This window comes from Brachionichthys hirsutus, chromosome 24 (genome assembly GCF_040956055.1).
Source record: "Brachionichthys hirsutus isolate HB-005 chromosome 24, CSIRO-AGI_Bhir_v1, whole genome shotgun sequence".
Classification (NCBI taxonomy): domain Eukaryota; kingdom Metazoa; phylum Chordata; class Actinopteri; order Lophiiformes; family Brachionichthyidae; genus Brachionichthys; species Brachionichthys hirsutus.
Window position 1 is genome coordinate 841,376 of NC_090920.1, and position 24,992 is coordinate 866,367.

The following is a 24,992-nucleotide window of genomic DNA, read 5'->3' on the forward strand; positions in this document are numbered from 1 at the left end:
GGAGTCCCGGGCAGGTAGGGAGGAGGAGGACGGGTCTGCCTGCGTGACTCATCGGCGCTGCAGCTCTCTGAGCTGCAGATTGTGATCTGTTCAGGTAAACATCGACAAACCAATCACGTCTACCCGCCGGATCGACTCATAAACAGCTGAGGGAGGGGAGGGGGGGGGGGGGCGGTCACATACAGTGTTTGTGAGATGGTTGCCGGGCAACCTGGAGGACGGTAAGCCTTCGGGGACAAAAGGTGGAAGGAATGTAATGATCATGGGGGGGGTGTTTAGATAAGATGCTAACGAAGCTAACGACGGATCCCCAAAATCGCCTCAAATGACAGAGGTGGAGTCTCCCGATTCTCCTGATTCTCCTGCTTGTGACCCGGTCCAGCAGGGCCGTTTCTCCTCTGGGGATCGGATGACCCCTAATTTTAGCCCCCGGTGTCTGCGGGCCGCCGGACGGATCCGGTTTCAGGAAAACCAACGGGGGGAGATAACGAGGAGGCGCGTGCTAATATTTCTGCCCCGACTGACCACATGAGTCGATAAATCAATCAATGCGTGTGTGTGTGTGTGATCAGACTCTGACCCTGTCATCCTGGACCGGGAACCAGTGGATGAAGGAACTGGGATTTCTGAGGGTCCGTTGTCGTGGCAACGTCACCGTTAAAGTCGATGTCATCAGAACAAACGTGGAAGAAACAGATTTGATTATTTGTGTACGTCTTCAGGGGGCGTGGACGATAAACGTACAGGAAAAAACATCGACGACCTGAATCAGAGACAGAACGGACGGAAAAATCCTGCCATCTGCTGGCCGAGCAGGGAACTGTCAAAAGCGCCAAATCAAACAATAGAAACAAAACATTTCTGTTTTCTGTGCCACACTTTTCCCTCCAGGTCCGTTTCATCTCCGGTAAGCGAACGTCAAGATGTCTTCTCTCCAACCTGCCAAAAAAGAAAAAGAAAAAGGGAAACTTGGTTTGACGCTAAATCATCGGCGAAATGCAATTACATTTCCTCTCCTTCGGCCTTTCAGGGAGTTCGTGAATAATGACGTGCACGGCCGCCACTAAATCAACTGGAATGCGCGAAGAACAATGAGTGACTTGGTCGCCATGGCGATCTGTGCAACCAGATGTGGTGGCGCTAACGCAAAAAGGACGTCAAAAACAGACCGGACGGTAGCTTTAAACGCGTTCGACCGGAGGTCAGACGGACGGCGGCGGCGGTTCCGTCTTCTCGTGTCACTTCCTCTCCCGAGCAAATATTCCCTGCAGTATTTGACCCTTTTCGGCAACAACGTGACCTCAGCCTGGCCCAGCACGAGCTGCTCCTCCTCCCCTCTCTCTCTCTTTTGATCGACCTTTCTCTTCCCCTCAATCACGCCGACAGCAAGCGTGACGTCAGGCTGCAGGAATTCACTCTGCGCGCCAACCGTCCACATGCATTGTGTGTGTGTGCGTGTGTGTGTGTGTGTGTGTGTGTGTGTGTGTGTGTGTGTGGAAGAGGCGAGTCTCCTTTTTGTGGCACACCTGCTTCCTCGCCTTTCACCTCAGCGGCTTTAACGGCCCTGAAAAAGCGACGTCACCGCTAAAAAGCTGCCTCCTTAGCGCTCGAATACGTGACGCGGGGGCCTTAATAGTTTTCTTTCTGGCTCGCGTGAACGAAGGAGCGTTTTCGGCTCGTAGCCGGCCGGACAGACTTCGGTGGTCCCGGTTGGACGAGCCGTTTCCAGGAACAGCTTCGATTTTGGCTTCCTGCTCGTGAAAAAGCACGAAGGTGATGGAAGGGCCTGAGCCAAGGAGGAATAAATAGCTTTCTAATATTGGGATCGGTGCGCTGGGACGGACTGGGACGGACTGGGAAGCAAGAGGACTTGCTCTGAAAGTATAAAGACACCCGATGTAAACTCTTCCAATCCTCGCCCGTGCTCTTGCATAAGACGCGAGTAAACGATGACATCACCTCCTGGCTCCGCTCGCCCACTTTGCGGTGAGAAATCACCTGAGGCCCGACGGGGACGGGATTAGCAAAGAGGACGGAGCACAAAACCTGGCCCGTTGGACGGCGTGACGGATCGCGGCGGGCCGAGACACGACCGAAACGACCGGATTAGGCAAACGCAAAACTCCCATCGAGCAAAAATCCTTTTCGCCCTTTGTCTCGTGTTTAAATGTCCCTTTGAGACACGCCCCCCCCCCGGGAACCTTTTCGTGAACAACCTGAAGTTGGATGGACGGTAAATAGAAGCTGAAACATCAAAGGCGACGAAGCAATAAAGTTAACTTTATCAGCCTCCTCCTCTTGCATTCACCCAACAGGTAGAGGAACATGCAGTCCCGCAGCAGCAGCCTGGAGGATGTGACCGACGGCAAACCGGGGCGGCGGCGGGGCGACGCACGCAAGCGATCAGCGGAGCGAGGGGAGCCCTCGGGTAGGGCCGAGCGCCGCGGCCGGCGCCGGGCGCCGCCAGAGGACGCCGGCACCATCCAGAGGAATCACAACACGGCGAGGGACGGCGGTGGGAATAGCAGCGGCGCCGCAAAGACAGGCGGGAAGGAGAAGGGCAGGGACCTTTCCAGGGACGACCTCGTCTTTCTGCTCAGCCTGCTGGAAGGCGAGCTGCAGGTAGGCGGGGGGGGGTCGTGTTGCACCCTCTCCCCTCCGCACTGCCCGAGTCTCACTCTCTGTCCTCTGCAGGCCAGAGACGAGGTGATCACAGTGCTGAAGGCGGAGAAACTGGACACCGCCCTCCTGGAGGCCAGATACGGCCTGGTCACGCCGCAGAAAGTCCTGCAGGCCCTGCAGAGGGACGGCGTCCAGGACGAGGCCCGCACCTTCCGGGAGGACGTCTGTGTGAAGCCCATGGAGGAGGTAACAGCAGCTCTCCGTGGCTGGATGCGCTTTAAGAGACGGAGCAGTGAACCCCGGTGTCCATTCCCCCCCCCCCCCCCCCCCCCTACAGCTGGACAAGCTAGCGGAGAAGCAGCGGGAGACGCACCGGCGGATGCTGGAGCAGCTGCTGATGGCGGAGCAGTCGCACAAACGGGCTCTGCGCAAGCTGGACGACGAGAAGAGGAACCACGGCGAGTTCATGAGGAAGAGCGACGAGTTCACCAACCTGCTGGAGCAGGAGCGCGAGAGGTCAGCCGGAACCGTTAGCGCGCCGCGCGGCGTCGAAGTGCATTGTGGTCCGCTGTTCTTCAATGAAACGGGTCTCTGTTTGCCGATTGCACCGTAACCGCGGTTACAGCGATGTGCAACAGGGCGAGACCTGGGAATGCCTCGGGATCCCCGGGATGAAACGGAAACCCGCCGCCGGATCGAGGGAAGTCTTTGCAAGCTAAACTGGAATGAACTTTTCAAATGTACAGTCCAGCAGTCGGTAAGACAGAGGAGGTGCTCCGGCGTTAAACCTCCCGCATAAACCTTTGAGCAGGCCGACGTATATCTGTCATCTCCCAGTCCTCCGATCCTCCAAAGAGGCTTCGGACGACTCGTCTCCGAGGCGGGAGGAAACTCAATCCCTCGAGAGCTCGAGTAAACGACATTTGAGTCTTTCACCCGAGCAGAAAACCCGGAGTTTGTTCAGCGGCTTCTGTTCTGCTCTCCAGAGTGTTATTACAGAGGCCCGGAAAAACGGAAAAGCCCAAAATAGCTTTGATGACTTCTGGTGATCGGAGACCGCCGGCCTCGGCCTCGGCACCACGTCTCGCCGGGCTGTCGTTCCACTTTCAGGGCCTGGGAATCTCAGGGTTAACGCGCGGCGGAGCGACTGGCCTTCGCCCCGGAAGCCAGCCAATCGGGGCGGGAGGTCGGTGGAGGGAACCCGGTTCCCTTCCGAGTGTTCGGAGATCAGTCGGGCGTCCGTGAACGATGACCTCACCGTGCAGCGGGGGTGTGAGAGCATCCAAACCGCGAACAGATGTGCTAACGGCGGGCGCGTTTGTACTTTCGCAGGGAAATGAAGGGGCAGGGAGCAAACTCGACTTTACGACCATCTGCGTCCTCTGATGTCACGGAGCGAGCGCGAGGAGCTTCAGCTAGCGCCGCCGCGCGACGGAAAGACGCGCGGGTTCTTCCCCGCTAGCGTTAGCTTCGCGTACCGACACCACGGAACATGATCTCAGACGGCTGGGAGCCCTGTGACGTCATCGCAGTGAAACGCTACGCAGCGGGAGGAGAGCGCTTAGTTTTGTCCATTAAAGGTGGAGATGGATTTCCATTTTGATCAGAATATAACGACGCCGCCTCTTAATCTGCAGCAGATTATAGCAGCATAAAGGCTCGCCGGCCCTTTAAGTGTTTGCGCCGTCCATAAAAGCAAAAAGAAAACGGTCATTTTCTGCGTTTTATTAGCCGGCGCTTGCTACTCTTTGCTTTTAAATCCTTTATGGGAAAGTCAAAGGGTTGCCGTGGAAACGGAGCCGTGTGATGGGGAAAACAACCCGCGGGTGAACGGAAACCAAGGTGCGTTGACGTCGTTTATTGGCACAAAAGCGATAATCGCTGGAGGCGGGCCTCTTATTTACATTTACGGCAGATAAAAAAAGCACGGGAGCGGCGTGCGCGACGCCGCATGGCCCCTCCCCCTCCCCGTGATGATCAGCTTTTCATGTCATCTGCCGGCCCAACCGCACGCCGCGCCGACGTCACTCTCCCGTGATGTCATCGCTGCCGAGATGCTATTATCCAGACCCGCCCCGGCTCGTTTCGGATGTTTTTACGATCCTCCCGTCTCCGCGGGCTCACCTGGCGATGAACGTGGCAGAGAATTAAACGTTTTTAGGGTCCCGTTTTGGGATTCTTCCGGCGCTCCTGGCGCTGAACGAAGCTCCAAAGCCCGCTAACAAATGCTAGGAGGAGGCGCGTTTACGTTTTCCCGTGTCGAACGCTTCCTTTTAAGGGAAGGAAACAAACCAACAGCAACACACTCGGAACACGCACGGCCCGGGTCGGACCTCATGTCCTCCAACAGGGCTTCGTTGTGGATCAGCCTCTGAACATGTGGAGCGAGACGTGATGAACGTCCCCGAGGCCCCGCCGCCAGCGATGATGTGATGTCTGGGCCTTCTTTTCATCAGTCATTACGGGAAGAAAATAAATATTTATGACATGCCTGCCCCCCCCCCCCCCCCTCAACTCTACACTTGGCATTTAAATAGAAACCACAAGGACGTATGTTCTATGTCCGTCGCCATCAAACATCCAAGTTCCAATCGAACAACGTTCGTGGAAATCTACGAGACATTTAGTTGCACATTTTCAGACACAAGTACACAAACGTGTGTTTTTTGACTACACTTTAAATACTGACTGCAGTACAGTGTAGCTTCCAGATATAGAGCGGGCACTCCCAATACAAAACACGGGCCGGTTCAACATGTCTCCCACGGACACACACTGAACTCATGAATACTTGGAGAGCACCGGGACCCGTGATGTCATCGGTGCGTTTGGAACACGGACGATAGGGCGGTTGGACATCGCAGGCTAAGCGGAGTACAGGCCGGGCGTTTGGACGTGTTCTGCAGGACGCACGCCGTGCCGCGCCTTTGTTTTGTGCATCAACTCCCACACGGCAGAGAGAGTGAGCGGCGACTGACCTACTTCTGACCGGTCGGTCGACGCTCCCTTTTTCTGCTTTGGCAAGATAGCGAGCCGATCGCTGCGCCGGTCTCCCCGGGCCCTCCGCCCCGTCCGTCTGAATCTGCAACGAGCCCGATGGCGGTAAAAAAAGAAAAACAGCTGCTGAATCTCACAACTTTATCTCCGCCCCCCACCTGCAGACCGACTGATGGGAATGATTCGGCTTTCCTCGCCCCCGAAATCTAATTACAGTGAAGAATGAAACCGCGATAAGAAAACTCGAAATGCTTTGCGTGTTGAGTGGAGTTAAAAAAACGACTTCATTTAGAGAAAAGTTAAGCATCAAAATCTGACACCTTAAAGCCCTTTTAATTAAAGAAATACAGGCGCTTGTGGCTAAATGTTAAATGTTTAGCTTCCTTTTGCTAACATTTATGCTGCAGAGCTTCAGGCCCCCCCGACTGGGAACTTTCTTTCCATCGTTTCTGGGAACCTCCGTCAGAGGTTGCTGTTATCTCATCGGGGGGGGGGGGGAAACGAGGACAAGTTGCAGAGACACTCACCGTCGGATCGCACAAAACAGATGCCACTTGTGCAAAAGCGCATCTGCATGTGTGAGAGACTCGCAGAGCGTTGCTGCGCTACGTCTGTGAGCTAGGTGGTAATTAAGCCCAGTCGTCATCGCATGGCGTAATGCGATTACAGCTCCCTGACAGAATGCAGCGATTAGACCTCAGCGACCACGAGGCGCACTGCTTGTGCTTTTCCAAACTTTTATTAAAAGAAAAAAAAGACAAAACACACCTCCCTAAAATAGACATTTAAAGGTTGCAGCGTGAGACGCTGGGACGACTTCTAGATGTGATTAAAAAAAATAAAAAAAAAGACAGGCATGCTTTTTGGACTCGTTTCCGCAGTCGGTGTGGAAAAATGGAAAGGAATCTATAAAAGAAGCTTCTGGTGTTGCAGTCGGACGAGCGTCGGCGGCGCTGCCGTTCGTTTCGCAGCGGATTTTCCTTAATAAAAACAGGAATAAATAGAACAGAACGTGGGAGACGTCGTGTTTGGTGATGGACGGACAGCATCTGTGTGTTCTGCAGTCAAATTTAAAGACTCGATCTGGTTGAGGAACTGTTTGAATACCGATAGTTAGGTCATCTAAAGGGCGACACTCTGGCAGATGTCAGCAGCGAGTCATGACCTCACATCCAGTTTGAGCCACTGGGACGAAGCGGCGTTCCAGGCAACACGACCCCACCTACGGGAGCCCCCCCCCCCCCCCCCCCCTGCTATTTGGCAGAGGATCGTCTTTTCTTTCCATTGCTTTATCGCGTTACGGAAAAAGTCTGCCTCCCGCTCTTGTTCTTCTCCGGCTGCCACTTATCCTGACGAAGGACAGCTCCGCCGTGCGAACGAAGCGGCAGCGGCGTTAGCGGTTAGCCCAACCGTCGCGTTCACTTTCCTCTAACCTTGACTCAAGGTCAGGCGGAGGACGTTTTGCAGGCGTTTAAAAGCCACCGTTAGATTTCACAGCATTTGTGTAAAAGTGGAAATAGCTCTTTTCTCCTGGTGTCAGGGAGCATCGGATTCTGGAGTTCATTAGGGACATTTATTGGGAACATTTATTTTTCCTTGACGAACGATGCAATTAAAGTCGCCGTTTTGGGCGGCTCGTAAAATACGGCTCTTTATTTGCCGTTGGCTTTTCAACCTTTATCATCTCGAGGGAATTCCTGGACAAACGCCGGCGTGGCATCGGATGTCGTGCGACGGACATTCGAAACAGTCTGTCAGAGCGACCACCGAGTCGCAATGCATCCTGGGCCTTAAACTCTCAGACTGGGGAGGAAATAGGAGCCGCAGTTGGGGTTTTAAGTTGCCTCCCTCCGCCGCAAGGTGCCGGGGATGATTGATGAGAGCGCTTTCCTGTACGGTCCGCGGGACAGGAGAATGGGCTGGCGCTGGCCTGCTCCAAGGTCGGAAAACGAGGGCGAACTTGTCAGACACACCTTTTCCCCCCCCTTCAATGGCGATAAACGTTTTATAAACACGGGCGAGACATAACGGCTAAATATCCGTGAGTAATGTCCTGCTAAATATTTCGCGTAAAGCACGGCAGAGACGTTAGGAATGGAACGGCGGATCCAGAGATCCCGTGTTTAGTAAGCGTTATTCACGACCCCAAAACTCCGAACCGCACGCTTCCTCCAAGTCATTTCCAGCGAGTCCTTTTGATCCAACCCCAAAAACCTCAATTACACTGTATTTTTCCAAGATTAAATTATGCAGTCAATTTAGTTTTTCTCAAAAATCTCCAATCTTGACGTTGCGGGCCTGAAGCCCTTCGAACAGCGATGGATTAAAACGGGAGATTTTGACAGTCCGAGCTCGTCTGTGCCGCTTCGTCATAAAAGATTAGGGCCGATGAAATCGGACTTCTGGCTGATATCTCGGGACAAATGTTTTTTGGGGGCTTTAAAATGAGCGAATCCTCCTGGCAGTGGGGAAGGCTGGGGAGTATGACCAAAGTGTCCAGTTTCAGGAGCCTCTCACGGCTTGGTGAAGCGGAAGAAAAGGGAAGTATCCGTGTCCACAAGGAGACAAGCGAGGTCAGACGTCCTTAAATGAGCCTTTCCTCGCTCCGTGCACGAAGTTTTCCTTATCGCATCCCTGCAGAAAGACTCATCTCTGGATTTATTTGCATGTTCCAATGCCAATTGGGAAAAAATATCTTCTCTCCTCATAGCCAAGAATCTAAGAAGGCTTCTTGTAACGTTTGCGCACGCCGAGGAGGAGGAGGAGTCTCGGTATCTGCGGTTTGGACGAAGAGCAAGCACGCGAGAGCAAATGCCAAGCCTAGATCTCTCTAATTTAATCTAAGTATAGCGTGAGCTCATTCCTGAGCTGCGCTCGTTCTTTCTTTTTCTTTTCAAACAAAGAAAACTACGAGCTCTCGTTTTCGAGAAGCGGTGCGTTTTACATGCCGGTTTCATATTCAGAATAGAAATAGAAATAGAAACAGAATAGAATAGAATAGTTCCTCAAGGGCCACTCCTGGGAAGTTAAGCCCCGGTTGAGCTCCAGCTACCCGGGTGGAGCTGCGGCCTGTTCGCTCTGGAAACAACCCGTTTCTGGTTCGACAACTTGAATGTGGGATTCGCCAATCTTTTCATTAGCTGTAATCTGATCGCCCCCCCCCCCCCCCCCCCCCCCGATACATGTAACAGATCACCCGTCACTTCGTTCTAATCCCTCAACATGCGAAGCAGTTATTCCTGAAAAATGAGGTGCGCCATCGGGAGTTCTCGCTCCTCCCGGAGAAGCGAGCGGTGCCAGAGGGTTCGGATGAATGACGAAGGAAGGAAGGCGAGTTTAGAGACGCAGATGGGACAGAGGACGGATGGACGGATGCAGAAGGACGATAGAAGGACCCGTAGGAGTGAAAGATTAAGGAAGAAACTGTCGGAAAAAACGTCCAAACAACCGCAATCACGTAATTTAGTTTAGCAGCACTTTACATACCTCATGAATAAAATAAGTATATTAGACCTCGGATGGCAATAAATAGCACGTTGCTTTGTCCCAACCAAAGTTTAGAGAAATTAAAATGACATCATCAACCAGGGGAAATTAAAAAAACAACACACATTTAAGACCAATTTAAATACCACACAGCTATTAACAGGAAGGCTGAAACCGGAAAAAAAAAAAAGTGTGCGGAGGAAACGGCGGGCGAGAAAATTCAGACCTCCGGAGAACTGAGCTCACGCTTGGATCGGCTGAGGAACGCCGACGGAGGGAACGCCGATGCTGCTCCGAGTACCGGTTCGGTTGAGCTTAGAAAAATTCTACGGCTTCAATGGCCTCCCCTTGAAATCAGATTAAAGACCAACCCGTCGGATGGTAATCCATCTGGAAGCCATCAAAGAGTCCCTGGGAGGCAGGTGCGCCCTCCCCCCACCTGACAGCTGTGCAGGTGAGGAGGACACGGTGGGCCACGCCCCTCCTGGCGTGCCATTTCGTTAAGATGCGGTCACTGTGGGAGGGGCTTGAAGCCGCGTGGCGACGCCACCGCAATCAGTGGCAAGTCCGTGGGTTTACTGAGGTTGCACGAGAAGGCGTGAAAGGTGAAGGTCAAGGCCGCCCCCCCCCCCCTCCTCTCACGTTTCCTTGGAAAGACGATGGCAATGATGTGGATAGACAAACAAACAGATGAATCAAATCCACCTATGCAAACTATTCACAGCTGTGAGCAGAGGACGGCCCGTTAAGAGGCATTCTGGCCATAAAAGGCCGGCAAACGTCCGAAACAGGCAACCAGAGCACGGAGAGAGAGAGAGAGAGAGAGGACAGGAGGTAAACAAACAGAGAGAGGAATGTGGACACAAAAAGCATGGGTGGATGAAAAGAGTGAGAGAATTCCAACCAGAGGAATTCTGGCGAGGGGGGGGGGGGGGCATGTGGGTTTGATTACAAGGCGGTGATGTCATGCTTGCATGTCAGGTAATCAGCCCGAGGCCGAGATCGGGCCTCGTGAAGAGGAACGTCTTCTGGTTCCGTTGCATCCAGGTGGAGGGCCGTAACGCGAGCTCATGACCTGCTGCGGGGCGCGAACCGGCGACGCCTGGAGCGCCAAAGAAGCAGGAAAAACCCTGCGATAGCTCCGCCTACCTGCAGACGATTCGACTTTGTTGCGTAATTTTCCGAAACAATGCTAGACGTTTCCCTTAATTGTGAAAAAAAAAAAAAAAAACTACTCGACAGACTTCCCTGAATGTTCGAGGGGCGGAAACATTCCGTCTGGGGGATAAGCCGGATATTTTCTCTTCTCAATGCCAAGAAGATTCCCCTTAAGTAATGCACAGGATCACCTTTTCACCGGAGTACCGTGACTGGCGGATTCAACAAAGACGTAAACCGAATCCCAAACCTCGGATCGCCGCCCCCATCGCGGGTGGCCGGATCCCGTGTTTGATCCGTGACATCTGTTTCGTGTGTCCAGGTCCAGAAATAGAATCAGGTTCTGGATGAACCAAACTGTTTGTTTCCGAAGGGACAAACAGTTTGCTGCGAGGAAACGGGAGAAAGCACGAAAGCACGTCGTGGTCGGCCGTTGTGAAACGCTTTAAAACGGGTCTGAAATCAATCCTGAAGCACGCCGGCGCCACTTAGAGACTTCAGAGGAAGACGTCTCGCTCAGCGATCCGGTTGTAACCCGACCAAAGGGACACGAGCGTTCGGGCTCGGCGGGGAGCCCGGCCACGTCATTCCGGCCGCTGGCGTTCAGAGATCAGCAGCAGATGGGACGATTACCGTCCGGCGCTGTCCCAGTTCTCCGACTCCAATCGAACGCACGAACGCGCAAACATCCCGCCCGAACAGAAATCTGTGGCCTTCAGCGTGAGCGAGTCGTCAGGCCACGTGTTTCCAGTTGACCTCTTGGGCGGTTTCTGGCGCTCGAAGGCGACGCCGTCTGCCGCCGCAGAACAATGCGCCGGCGATAAAGGGCGGCGTGCGGCGGTTCGGCGCCGCTGCAGAAGCCATTAGCCTGTTTGTGCAGCCATTAGCGGGTAGGCTATTTGCATTCCAGTCTTTAATGCTAATCTACGTGACTCTGTGCTCGTGCGACTCGACGTAGCATCGGATTAGCATCTTAGCAGTGTTAGCATCCCTCGGTCAGCACGTCTCTGAACGTGCATGTCCTTCCCCACCCCGGATGCGTCGCCAAATTACAAATCGTCATCCAAATTCCTGATCAACTCCGGAGCCAGGAGGAGATTATTGTAACTGGAACTCCTCGTCTCTCCTCTCTCCCGAGGAGCAGCGACGGAGGAGCCAGATATTTCACACGTTCCATACAGGAAGAAGAAAAAAAAAAAAAAAGCCTCTCCTGCTCCACCACCTCCGTCAGCCTAACTCAGACAGTCACACATGAGCAAGCACACCTCCTCCTTGAGAGCCTCGGCAATGCCAAGCCCCATATAAGGACATGTTGGTGATGTCATGGTCCACGGGCTGGGAGCACATCCCTTATTGTTTGGTCTGACTGCCGGAATGCCTACATTACAGCTACCGGGAGAGCGAGGCGCGCAGAGAGGACGAGATGAGACTCGGGTGTTGTTCGGGGGAAAACTCTGGCACAGGTAGGAAACGGAAAACTGCTTGAAAACTTCAGGGGGGGGGGGGGGGGGGACTTTCAAAAGCCGTGACAGATGTTCACGGCAGCAGCGTCTGATTTCTGCGCTCTGAGTTATCCAACCGGAGGAAGCTAAAGCTCTCGGAGAGGTTCGGTTTTTACAGCGGAGCCGCTGTCAGATGTTAACGGAGCTTTCTCAGAGGTTTGCTCTGCAAATTTGTCCGGAAAAATATAATTACGGGCCAAAGGACAGCTTAGAAAACATGCGAATAATAAAAATGCATCTTTAGTTTCAGAGTCATTCGGCATTTTTGAGCTAATGATCCCGGATCTGATCAGACACCTTTAGGCGTTTTATCACCTGCAACTCTTTCAAAGACTCCGGGAGCCACACAAACGACTCTGTGTGACGACAATAAATCTGTTCCGTCGTCTCCGGCTGACACTGATACATGGAAGTAGGAGTTTAGTGCAGCTTAAATAATTATTTAGACACACCGTATACCATCATGTCATCTCTTTTCCTTTTCGCCTACATGCTACAACCAGTGGGAAGTTCATAAATATCAGAGCCACATTTCCTTACATGTTAATCGCCCCCCTGGGGGGGGGGGGGGGCATATCGCCTGGCCTGCGCGGACTTTAAATCCAGTCGGTGTGCGGCATCAATCAGCGTCCTCCCCTGAAACGCTCCAGCCCACCGTCCACGGCTTACAGCAAAGGCGTGTGCACAGACATCATCGCACATACGTGATCTACGCGCTTGCGGTTGGGAAACGGCACACGGACTTATGGAATGCGTAGCGCAGCTCGAAGCGCCGGCTGAGCCACAGTTTCCAGCCGGTGTGACTCCCAACTGAACGTTTCCTTCACCTTCTCAGTTACATTCTCGATCGGCGGCAGAGCGAAAGAAAACGATTTGGTAAAGTGGAGTCAAAATGTTTTCCGTGACACTTTAACGACCCGCGGCGGCGGCGGCGGCCCTGCATCCGTTTTCAGGCAGGAACCAGACCGCTTCGTGGGCCCCCCCCCCTGTTGCAGAGAGGCTGCAGGGTGGGCGGTAAGGCCAAATGTAATGTTGATAGCCATCAAACGGTCACGTCATCAGCTTCATGTGCGGCACTTTACATTTCCTGCCCTTAAAGGGAGGCTTTTCCAAGCGGTGGTGAATCAGGAATATTTATGCGTAGCTTCCGCGGACGAACGCCGGCGTAGACGAGCTGCTGCTGCTCGTAAATAATGCGGGCTCAGCTGCAGGACGCCGCTCCGTCACCGACGCTCTCAGACGCTCATCGATGCGCGTGTGTCCAGGATGAGAACATTACCTTCATTACAAAGTGGTGGGAGTCTGGTGGCTTCACTGCTGTGTATTTTCTGGGCTATTCGGTTTCCTCTCGTTAGGGCTTAGAAGTGTTTTTTTTAAAAAAGGAGTGACTGACAAGAGTTTCCATTCCTGCCTGGGAACAAAGTGCATTTTCTAGTTCTATTTCGGCTGATGACATCACTAGAACACGGCAGGGCCCCCCAAGATAAGAGATTGAGTAAACACTGATAACGGCCGAGAGGCTGGTTGGCTACTCCTTTCATTTAGAAACCCGAAACATGCTTTGCACTTGAGGTTTATTCAATTTTTCAACACGCATGTTTGTAGATACGGCGGAGTGAGTCCTTGAAAAGAGCCCGAAGGACGAGTAATGCTTTATCTGACCTTCTAGGAGCAACGACAAACTTTTAAACCAACAACTTCTGCCGGAAAGACAAAGCTTAAAATGATATAAAAGATTGCTTATTACGTCATATGAAAGCCTTGTGACCTTACACCACGGCGTGCAACCGGAGCCTTCCTGTGGAATTAGTGGCGTTTGTGCATAAACTCTCCCTGACTGTAATTACATTTAGAAGCAGGGGGGAATTCCTCTAAATGTGTGAGATACGACGTGCGGGGAGAGGAGGAACCTCTAAATTAAAGGATTGCTCCGTGCCTGGCAGCTGCACATGCAGCGGTCCTGGAGAAACTGGTGATGTATGAAGATCCAGAAACACTGACCCTGACTGTGCAAAAAAAAAAAAAGCCGTACCCTGCACTGGATTTATTATTCCCCAGAGGAATTAATAGGCCGTATGGTGCACCCTCAAATAGCTATGGAAGCTCTTCAAAGATGATTGATTGTTAAACTCGGTGCCCGATATTTAAAACAGGAACTCAGGTTTCCAAACCTTGGGAGAATTAGCTGGCAACAAACCGCTGGTATTCAACTCCACCAACATGAGACAGTTAAATTACTGCTTTTCATGATCTGTTAAATATTGTGCGACGTTAAAACTTTAGTCCTCGTTAGACATGCAGGGAACGTAATCGTGTTTATGGAGTGTCATGTAATGACAGAAAGTGCTGAGAGTTTGTTTTTTTTAACCCTCTGACAAAATAAAAGCATTGGAAAGTTAATTAAAATAATGTAACTACGTGTAAAAGTCTGACAATAATTTTGTCTCCTTTGATTTTTTTCCCAGGTTGAAGGTCTTAATCGATCAAGAAAAGACACACCAAGAAAAAAAGGACGGCGAGCACACCAAAAAGATCACAAGCCTGAAGGAGGAGCTGACGAAACTCAAATCCTTTGCGTTGATGGTGGTGGATGAACAGCAACGTCTCACTGAGCAGCTGAAACAGGAAACGGCTAAGGTCCGAGAAGAGAGCGCCGCCGCTACGCGAGCCCAGGAGGAGCTGAGCTCGGCGAATGCTCGTTTGCAGGAAGAAGAGCAAAAAGTGCTACGACTGGAGGCTGAGCTGCGTGACCGAAACTGTCGACACCATCAGGAGCAGGAGGCCATGACTGCAAAATCGACCAGCGAGGTTGCCCAAAACAGGCAGCTGCGCCAGAAACTGTCCAGTCTCAGCAGGCAGCTTGATGAGCTGGAGGAGACCAACAAAACCCTGCGCAGAGCTGACGAGGAACTACAGGAGCTGAGAGACAAAATTAGCCGCGGTGACTGCGGAAGCTCTAGCCTCATGTCTGAGCTCGAAGAGTTACGGAAAAGGGTGCTCGAAATGGAGGGCAAGGACGAAGAGCTGATCCGGATGGAGGACCACTGCAGGGACCTCAACAAGAAACTCGAGAAAGAGGCCGGGCAGAGCCGGAGCCTGAAGGCTGAAGTCGATAAACTGAACCACAGAATTACAGACTTGGAGAAATTAGAGGATGCATTCAGCAAGAGCAAGCAGGAATGCAGTTCCCTCAAAAGTAACCTGGAAAAGGAGAGGACGGTCTCAAAGATTCTGGCCAGTGAGCTGGAAGCCTTGAAAGAGAGAGTCAAAGGACTGGAAGCCGCTGAAAGCCAACTCGCGAAGACGGAGCTGACTCTGAAGGAGGATCTAACCAAGTTAAAGACTCTGACAGTCATGCTGGTGGACGAGAGGAAGGCTATGGCAGAGAAGCTAAAGCAAATGGAGAACAAGGTGCAGAACAGCACCGGAAAACTTCAGGCTGAGCAGGACAAGGTTACGTCAGTCACAGAGAAGCTAATTGAGGAGAGCAAGAAAGCACTGAGGTCAAAGGCCGAGCTCGAGGAGAAAACGTGCAGCGCTACGAAGGAGCGGGGTGAGCTGAAGACCAAGCTGAAGGACGAGGAAGACAAGAACAATGACCTGGAGTCTAAGATCAATATGATGAAGAAGCGGTTGCAGTCGCTGGAGAACGTTGAAAGAGAACACCTGAGGAACAAAGCTAAAGAGGAGCACTTTAGAACGCCCGTCGCTCACCGCTTCCAGCAAGAAGACAATAAAGTAAAAGACTTGACACAAGAGGTCGAACGCCTCAGACGCAAACTAAAGGACGTGAAGGTGGTGGAAGGTGATCTCTTAAAAACCGAGGAGCTTGAATCACTGGAGAAAAGATTCGCCAACGAACGAGAGAAGGCGAACGCCCTGATGGAGGAGCTGCAACTATCCAGGGAAGAACTTTCAAAGTACCAGCTCGCCGAAAAGAAAGAGTGCAACCAAGAGCACGTTCTGTATAAACGCTTGAAGGAGGAGGAGGCAAAGTCCAGTCATCTGACCAGAGAGGTAGCAGCTCTGAAAGAGAAAATCCATGAATACATGGGCACAGAAGAGTCCATTTGCCGCGTGAAAACCGACCATTCTACACTGCAAAGAAAGCTGACCCAGCAAGAGGTCAGAAACAAAGAACTGGCCAGAGAAATGGAGACACTCACGAGAGAGCTAGAGAGATACAGACGCTTTAGCAAAAGTCTTCGCCCCGGCATGAACGGAAGGCGCTTCTCAGATCTCCACGTTTCCACCAAGGAAGTCCAAACAGAGCCGCTCGACCTCGCGTCTCCCAGCGGCAAGTCGTCGGCACCCCTGGAACGCGCCGTGGTGAACGGGAAGCTCTACGAGAGTGAACCGGAAGACAACGGCAACTACAGCGATGAGATTCAGCTCACCGGATGCAGCCCCTCGCTCATCAACAGCGTGAACAACCTCAACAACAACATGAGGAGGGCCCGAGTCCCATTCCTCAGAAACAAAGACACCCCTCACCAGGTGAACGGCAGAGTGCAACCGCGACAGAATGGCAACCAGGTTCAGTCCGGAGACGTCGTGTTGACCCACAGTCCTGGGCAGCCCCTTCACATTAAAGTGACCCCCGACCACGGACATAACACGGCAACGCTCGAGATCACCAGCCCGACCGCAGAAAACGCCCCGTCGTTCACCAGCACTGCCGTCATACCCACCAGTGGAGGTCCGCCCAAGCAGAGAATCACCATCATCCAGAATGCTTCCATTTCCCCAATAAAGCCCAAAGGTTCCCCGGTGTCACAGGAGCCACGCTCCCCAGATCGGGCCCTTTCACCTTTCACCATGGCTACCTACTCGAGGGCAATGGCTCAAGACTCCTGTGGCTCTGTAGCACCGGAAAGAGCCATGTCACCGATACAAATAGTGTCGGTCACAACAGGCAGCCCGGACCGCTCCCTGAACGCGGAGCCGGTAGAAGTCGTCGGAGGGCACGCGGTGTTCCGAGTGACTCCGGAAAGGCAGAGCAGCTGGCAGATCCAGAGGTCCAACAGCTCTGGGACGAATGTCATCACCACGGAGGACAACAAGATCCACATTCACTTAGGGAGCCCCTTCATTCAGAGCGTCAGCGCTCCATCGCAGAAGCCGAGTCCCTGCCACACACCTGAACTCCAGGAGCAAAGGCCTCAGGCGTCGGCGACTGGCAAAATCACAAGTAGCATCACGATTAAGCCCACCTCCACCCCAATCCAGCGGCCCTCGCAAATTACAGTAAGTAACGCCTACGACTGACCCGATCACCCCCCGAAACTCTCCATCCCACCCTCACTGATTCCTGCCCATGAGACCCCCCCCCCCAACCTCAGACCTGCGTACCCCACCCCACCATTATACCCCGATGCATTTACACGTCTGTTTTTACTTGACTCCCGAGCTCAAACTGGGCTTTGAATGTTTCCCTTCTTCGTTTCGGTCCGTCCGTTTGCCTGCGTGAGAAAACAGTACCGAAAGCACTAGAACGTTTTACCTTGACGTAACGCCAGGTGTTAACTTATGTGCACTTACTGTATTGTACTCAGTGGCCAATTTGCCATGTAGTCGGACTATTCACACTGATGTATCGTGCCAGTTTTTATACTTTATATTACGCATTCTGCATTACGATTAAGTTGTTCCGCTGTCTGAGTATTAAAGTGTGCAAAAAAAAGAAGTGTACGTTTAATAGTTTTGTCGTCGATGCTTGCTAATTTGCTGGCTAAATCCAGCACGATTTGAAGATGTGCAATTAAAAATAATCTGGTGCGTGCACGGTAGCTTTTTAACAGGTGTGTTTGTTAAACGGTGTGCTTGCAATGAGATTTTTGAACATGAAGACTGTCAACACTTTCTTAGACCTTATTAAATCGTACCCAAGTGGAAGAGTTGTCTGAAAAGCCATTGTGTTCGTGCTTGGCGCCCTCTGGAATCGTTTGCGCGGGTTTATTGGCTGATGTCAGCTTGATGTGATCTCACTTTAATGGAACGTCAACCCGGACTTGAAAGGTTTAAACCCCAGAGTGGCCCCATAAGTGTGTGTGTGTGTGGGGGGGGGGGCACAGGATGTAGAACAACAGATGATTGTATACGCCGTAAAAAGGTGTTAACAAGATTACATCACAACACTAAAAAAAAAAAAAAGACAAACTGTTCTTTCTCCGGCTCCCGCAGACGAACTAAAGAAAACGCGCTGTAAAAAATAAAATAAAAAAAGCTTCAAGACTTCTGGGAAACCCTCAAACCCTTTTTTTTTTGCCGGCTCTAATTAATCCTTTTAAATGAGACACGTCTAGAATTCGAGCCATCTAGACCTGCACAGAGAGTCAGGACGCGGTGATGAGTGGACGGAGGCTGGAAGGGGAGAGTCGATCCGGCGTGGTACATTCAGTGATGTTTCATCACACGGTTACTTTTTGCATCAGAATTCGACTTGTAAAACTAAATATTATTTTTTTTTCCCAAAGATCAGAGGAGCCTGCAACAGGACAGAAAAAAAAAATGTCTGTAACGTAAGTGAAAAAAGAAAAATCATCCTTTATCTGGATCCACTTTAACATGTAGCACATCGCCCCCCCCCCACCAGGTTTCATTAAAAGTAATCCTTCCAACAAACAAACAAAACGAACAAACAGATGCTGGTGAAAACACAACCACCTCGGCGGCGGCGCGTCATTCAGACAGCTGCCGCAGGGAAGCGGAAAATCCAACCCGAAGTCCAACACACCAAACCCGCGTCAGGACGAGGAGGTGATTAAATCGAGCGTTAAATCGAACGCGTGTGAAGGAGCACAGCTGGAGAAACCGGATCCGAGACAGTCTGGGCGCGATCTGAACAAGATGCTGTTCATTCAGGCGTCACCGGAGAGAAGCATCCGGCAGCTGGGATGACTGTCTGCGACCTCGGTTACCCCCCCCCCCCCCCTGACTCACTTAGCTCATCTGATTCAGACTCTGCCAGACTGATAGATCAGTCTCAGGAAGGACTGGCGAGGAATTCTCTCACCTTGACCGGCAGACAAAATAGAATCAGTGGCAGGAAGATGAAGAGCCGCCACCGAACAAAAGGCTTCACGCTGCTGCGAAATGCCGCCTGGATCACACACCAAAACAAACCCTGTGTTTGGTCGCCGTGGAAACAGACGGCATTGTGGAGACCGGGGCAGAGGAAGCGCTTTAGCTGGAGTCCTGCTGCACCGCTGAGATATACGATAGAACAAAAGCTGCACGTTCGGACTTCACGACGCTCCCATGAGGTCGAGGCCCATTCAGCGCCACTTATTCTGAAATCAATACCACAGTCCCGCCATCCAAGAGTTCTGCCTCACGGCGCGGAAACGTATTTTATCCCGACTCGAAATGCTGCAGCAATAAGCGTGCAAAAATGATTTCACCAAATGCGTGAACTTTTACTCGACGCCAAGATGCGAAGACGTGCCGGCCGCATCCCCTCGGGGGGGGGGGGGGCGGTTAGCAGGAAATAACTGCCTCCTGACTCCCACCGCGGAGAACTGATTTAAAAAGACAGATGCAGACACCCTAGAAGCATCATTAGGTGACACCCGAGCGCGGTTACAGGCACAAAGCACTTTGGGTAATCGCCACATCGCCAGATCATCGTTCGCGACGGCACAAAACACGCTGGGAATGCACGAGGAGCCGTGGAAACATCTTATCGCGCCTGCCGTAAACAGGATGCGGGCCGGTTCCCGGAGCGATGCGCCTCGCCGCGGCGGCGTAAACACGCTGATTGGGAGGCGGTCGGCCGGAAAGGAGAGCGTCCAAAACATAGAAGAAGTGGGATTGTTTTAGCAGCAACGATGAAACATGTTTATATTTTAATAGTACAAAAGGGATTTACTGCACAAGAAGGAACCGCCCTGCTCATAAAAAGAGGCTCTGACACCATCTAGTGGCCGTTATCAGTAGTGCAACAGATCTGGGCTCAGCTTATTAGGGTAACTAATTCATTATCATCGTTTGCTCCAGATCCCTCTAGAAGCATTCCGACGACGGGGACCCACAAGAATTCCCAAACCCAAGGGCTACGGCTGCCTGAGAGGGACAAACGGCAGCAGCGTGGGGCTGCAGAACAAGATTCACCCGGCAAGGGGGAAAGAGCAGCAAACAAACAACCACAACAACAACGACCCAAATCTAGCCAACCAGAGACCGTGATCAGGCATTCGGGAATCTTTAAAGTTTGGAGACACTAAAAGAAATACGTAAAAACAGAATAAAGTTAAAAGCGGCGGTGACTTCTGTTTGATCTTTGGTGCTCCGAGGATGTTGTTGTGTAGATGACGCAATAGGTGTAAATAAATAAAGTAGCACTAATGTTCATGTCGGAATTTGTCACCGAGAACATTTCAAACTTGAGCTTTAGCAGGACGATGATATTTCAGGACGTTATCTGTCCTTTATAGAGACGGAAGCAATTTTTTTTAATTTTTTTTCTTTAAATAAGTGGTAATGAGAAGTTTCATTCGTGTGTTACAAGATTGAGATCGTCTTTAAAAATGTGACATTCGTGCTATTTTTGGTTATCAATAAAGACTTTTTCTACCCGAACGTTGAGAAATGTTCCCGAATAATTGAAATGTTTTTCCACATGTAGCGTTTAGCACACAGCTAACAGATTGGAAAAGGTCGTCCTAACCTCCTGTCCTCCTCCTGGCGTTCCGTGCTGCCTTCACTGACCTCCCGTCAGGGCGGAGTCGATGGCTGAGCGCAGCACAGACAGGAAATGCCCTCTCTCTTCTTCTCTGTCCGTGGCGCAAACCCAGGAGCGGCGGGGCCCCTCCAGGACGAAGGCGTGGCTCACATCTACAAGGAAAAGGAGTTCGGGGAGGCCGGACTACCTGGAATAAAGGTGTGGCTTTTCGTGTGGCGTGAACTTACAGCGCGAGTGCGTGATCGCCCTGACAACCAGACTGGCGAGCGCCACAGAGGCCAGGAAGGTGTGGGCGCTCCGGTGCGCCGGCGTGAAAGGCGTGTGGCGCACATTTCGCCGAGTCAGCACCAAAGCATCGTTGAACAGGAAGAGGCCCACGTCGGAAACCTGCTCGTAGGTCCTGATGGGGTACGAACCGTCACCGGCTTGAAACACTGAGAGGACCGCTTCACTGTGTGAACCTGGACTGGAGTTACCTGAGCGAGTCTGGAATCCGATCATCTCGGCTCCTGAGCAAAGCCGCATCCTGAGTGATGACCAGCCGCCTGTTTCCCTCTGCGAGGTTCTACACGCACACACGCACACGCACACGCACACGCACACGCACACACACACACACGCACACACACACCGTGATCTAATGAACACGCTTCAGATAACGAGGCTTGGAGGCGTGTCCTCACCGGACAGCCTCGGATCATCTGCTGCGTCTCCTCCATCAGCCGCTCTCTCTCCGAGTTACGCTTCAACTGAAACAGAGGGAAACACCCCGCCCCCCCCCCCCTCGGTCAGAAGCGGCGGCAGCCGCGTGTCAGAGCCAGCGCCTCGTGATCGCCGCACCTCCTGCACCAGGCCTCTGAATCGCAGCAGGGCGTCGAGGGCGGAGTCGAGGTGCGTGCGGTCGGGGTGGTCGGGGGGCGTGTGCAGAGACAGCGCCTGAAGCAGAGTCACGTACTCCTGGATCCTCCACACCGGACACAGCAGCAGCTCCTGCAAGCTGCAGCGACGGCAAACATGCTAGCAACGTGCGCGTGTGCGTGTGCGTGCGTGTGTGTGTGTGTGTGTGTGTGTGTGTCACCTCAGCATGTGGGTCGCTAGAGTTCTGTCGGATCTCTTCAGGAAAGCCCGGAAAGGAGGCTTGGTCTCCCGGCACTGAAACGCATTTTAAATATTAATACAAAGAAATTATTAAACTGAATTAAATATAAACCAAATGAACGGAAATAAAATACAAATAAATGTAAATGTAATTTAAATTGATGAAATTGATAAAATAAACCGATAAGATAGAATGAAGGAAGTTAACTGGAGTCCGGCGCCACCTTGTCGATGGCGTGCAGCGCCGTCGTGTAGTTGTTCAGGTAGCTGCTGTAAACGCGGAGTTTCGAGCACAGCTTCAGGAACACGTCTCCGACACACTGGTCTCCACCCCACTGCTGCAGCCTGGCGTGTAAATCCGCCTGAAACGCCCTGCAACACACACACACACACACACACACACACACACACATGCAGACATCGACCTCACGCAGGACGGCGTGATGAAAACGAAAGTGCGTTTACTTGCTGAGCTCCAGTATCTGCGCGACGGGGGCGAGGACGACCTGGACGTCGGCGAGGCTCAGGATGGCCCGGCCGGAGTTCACGGCCGCCGTCAGAGGCTCCTGGTACACCTTCAACACAAACACAGGTCACAGGTCACGGGTGGGATTCCGTCCTCAGCTCCCGCGGCGTGGGACATCCAGGGGGCGCCGTACCTTCAGCACGGCGGCCAGCATCCCCAGATAGACGCCCTCGCTGCGGTGCAGCTCTCTGACGACGGCGCCTCTCCAGTCCAACGCCGCCTGGAGACACGAAGGCAAAGCGAGCTCCCTCGGCCCGTCTGAGCAGACGGCGCTAACGCTAACCCGCGGCGGCTCAGGTGTCCGGCTGAGGCTTCTCCCGTCTCCTCCCTCCTCCTCCTCCTCGGACCATCTTGACAGGAAGGCGGCGAGGAACTCCAGCGGTCTGGTCCGCAGGCGAGCGTCTTCCTCTCTGGCGAGGGCGGAGAGACCCTCCGTTAAAGCCTCGCTCAGGTCTTCGGACACGCAGAGATCTTCCAGGCGGATTCTCTCCCACAGGAAATGACCTGGAAGGAAAGGCCGTCTCAGTCCACAGAGCCAACGCGTGCGTCTTTACATCCACGGCTCCACCCACCCAGAGCCCGCCCTCTGGCCTGGAGGCGGAGCCTCTGCAGCCGCGGCTCCAGGAGGACCCGCAGCTCCTCCAGAGCGTCCTCCATCCACCGGGCCTGTCGGCACCAGCTCTGCAGAACGCTCTCATGCACGAACCGGAGCGCCGGAGACGCCGGCTGGTTCCAGAGTCCGCCGCCCACGCTGCCGTCAGACCACTCGCTCAGGACTGGGGGGGGGGGGGGGGGGCGGGCAAAGGTAATGGTGGCACCGGTGCACAACACAATCAGTTTCTCCCTTCGCTCGGGGGGGACTCACTGCTCTGGAAGCTCCCAGTGGCGAGGCCCGCCGGCGCCCGGACCTCCCGGCCGGTCAGGGCAGAGAGAGTCCGGATGACGGCCACCCCTGATGCTGGGGAGACAGGAAGAGAGGGACGGGGGACGGGGGACGGGGGACGGGGTGAGACGCCAAACAGGAGGGCGTGGCACAACAGCTCCAGCTCCTGACCTGATGCAGCCAGGGGGCAGAAGAGGTCGATCCCTCCTCCGTCCTCGGCCGGCTCCACCCAGCCACACAGCTTCTCCCAGAATTCCCTGTGGTCGGGGGTCAGTAGGGTCCGCTCCGATAGGCTGCGGTCTAAGGTATAAGAAAGTAATCAGTCGCATCCGGCATTCAGACGGAACCGGATTAAAGGCCTCACCGCGGAGCAGGTGGATCTCCTCCGTCCCTCCCGGAGCTAGCAGGCCCAGCCTCCGAGCCCTCTGCCCACAAAGCGCCCTCTCAGCCTGGGTCGCCAGCGCCGACAGGGTCCCCCTGTGGTCGTAGAGAACCACGGCCGCTCCGGCCTTCGCTCCCGCCAACAGCAGCTAGAAAACACCGGGCAGGAGGAGCGCTGAGCATCCGGGCATCCTTTCACTCCCACGGGGACTGGAACCTTTACCTCATAGGCCGGAACCCTATTGGAGAGGAGCAGCAAGAGGGTGGGGGCGGGCAGATGGATGCGAGGGGTGGCGTGGGGCGGGGCCGGCCGGTAGGTGAAGGAGAGCAACGCTCCGCTGGGTTTGGACAGAGACTGACTAAGCTGTTCCCCGTCCACGCTGGGAGACCAGGAGCGGGAAGAGAGTCCAGAGGGGGGCCTCCCTATCTGAGCACCTCCTCCTATGGCTCTTCCTGGCTTTGGGGAGGTGCCCCAGGCCCGCCTGCTCCTCATAGAGATTTCTGCAAAGACAGACATCATTCTTTAGAGGAGGAGTTCCCCCCCGACTTTCCATCGACCTCCTGCTCCTCCACTCACGCTTCTCCTCCTCCAGCCTGTCTTTAATCATCTGCCTGATCTTTCTCTCCTTCCTCCTCTCTTCCTCCTCCTCCGTCGGACCCGCGCTCCGTCGGCTGAGGGTCCCGTACTGCTCGGCCGCCTCCCGCGGGGCGAGCCAGTCCAGGGTGGCGACGCAGGCGATGTAGTGGTTCTTCCACGCCCCGAATTCTCTCTCGCCAGGAGCGTAAGGGAGGAACCATCCCCTCCGGACGCAGCGGTCGGCCCAGAGACAGTCCTGGGAGGAGAAGGGAAACCATCAGCAGCAGCCCACAAATCCAGAAGCCCCGCCCATCGCTGCTCCCTCACCTGTTCAGCCAGGATCCTCCAGTGCCAGCTGACCCGGGCGGCGGCGCAGAGGTCACGAGGGGAGAGAAATGACATCACGTACAGGGACAGGAAGCGCGGCAGCACCGCCGTGAAGTCCACCCGGGTCACCGGAAGCGTCTCCATCAGCAAATCCCTGCAGTACCTGCTCCAGGTGAAAGAGAGGCCTCACTAATGAACTCCTGGAATTAGCAGGAGGGTCAAAGTCACTCACCCGAGCTGCGACCCGGAGCAGCGGGTCAGCAGGGAGTGCAGCAGGCGTTTCCTCTGACCGTCGGCCCAAAGGTCGAACCAGCGGAGCACGAGGCTCGTCCTCTCCTGGAACAGCTGGGAGTAAAAGAGGAGAGGGAGGAGCCGGAGATCAGTGAGGAAGGAGCGCCTCAGGAAATAAGACCAGCCGATAGAGAAGGGGCGGGGACTATATCCAACGTCGTGGATTCAAAGGGAATAATGAATCCGTGGTTTATTAAAGCGGTAGATCCCGCGTTCTGGTCTGACCTGCCGGTTGCTGGTCTTGTTGCTCAGGGGGGTCCAGGCGCTGAACAGGGTCTCAGACCGCGTCGCGTCGTAGTCCGTCCCGCTCAGCTGCCACCGCTTCACCGAGTGAAGCGACGCCATATTCCGACCCGCAGGAAACACACACTTCCGTTTAAAGCGGCGAGCTCGCGGTTCCTGGAGGGGTTCCGTTCCTGCGGCCCGTCTGTCCGTCTCTGGTTCCTGTAACCATGGAGACG

The 24,992-nt window shown here is 53.6% G+C and overlaps 2 protein-coding genes across 2 annotated transcripts; one reads left to right on the plus strand and one right to left on the minus strand.

Annotated features, from left to right (window-relative positions):
• Positions 1 to 718: 718 nt before the first annotated feature.
• On the minus strand, positions 719 to 24,876 carry LOC137912217 (epithelial cell-transforming sequence 2 oncogene-like). The gene is made up of 19 exons (XM_068756567.1): positions 24,757 to 24,876; positions 24,473 to 24,585; positions 24,241 to 24,403; positions 23,914 to 24,169; positions 23,560 to 23,837; positions 23,320 to 23,485; positions 23,127 to 23,255; positions 22,938 to 23,030; positions 22,645 to 22,848; positions 22,206 to 22,576; positions 22,012 to 22,121; positions 21,771 to 21,918; positions 21,527 to 21,600; positions 21,289 to 21,445; positions 21,132 to 21,197; positions 20,925 to 21,013; positions 20,676 to 20,848; positions 20,434 to 20,600; positions 719 to 939 (listed from the first exon to the last, which is right to left on the minus strand). Exons 1-18 carry the CDS (start codon positions 24,874 to 24,876, stop codon positions 20,467 to 20,469), a joined length of 2,844 nt encoding a protein of 947 aa, XP_068612668.1. The 3' UTR covers positions 719 to 939; positions 20,434 to 20,466.
• Positions 2,326 to 20,339, plus strand: filip1l (filamin A interacting protein 1-like). Its single transcript, XM_068756260.1, has 5 exons — positions 2,326 to 2,622; positions 2,695 to 2,868; positions 2,960 to 3,138; positions 14,231 to 17,012; positions 19,764 to 20,339. Exons 1-5 carry the CDS (start codon positions 2,326 to 2,328, stop codon positions 19,950 to 19,952), a joined length of 3,621 nt encoding a protein of 1,206 aa, XP_068612361.1. The 3' UTR covers positions 19,953 to 20,339.
• Positions 24,877 to 24,992: the final 116 nt, after the last annotated feature.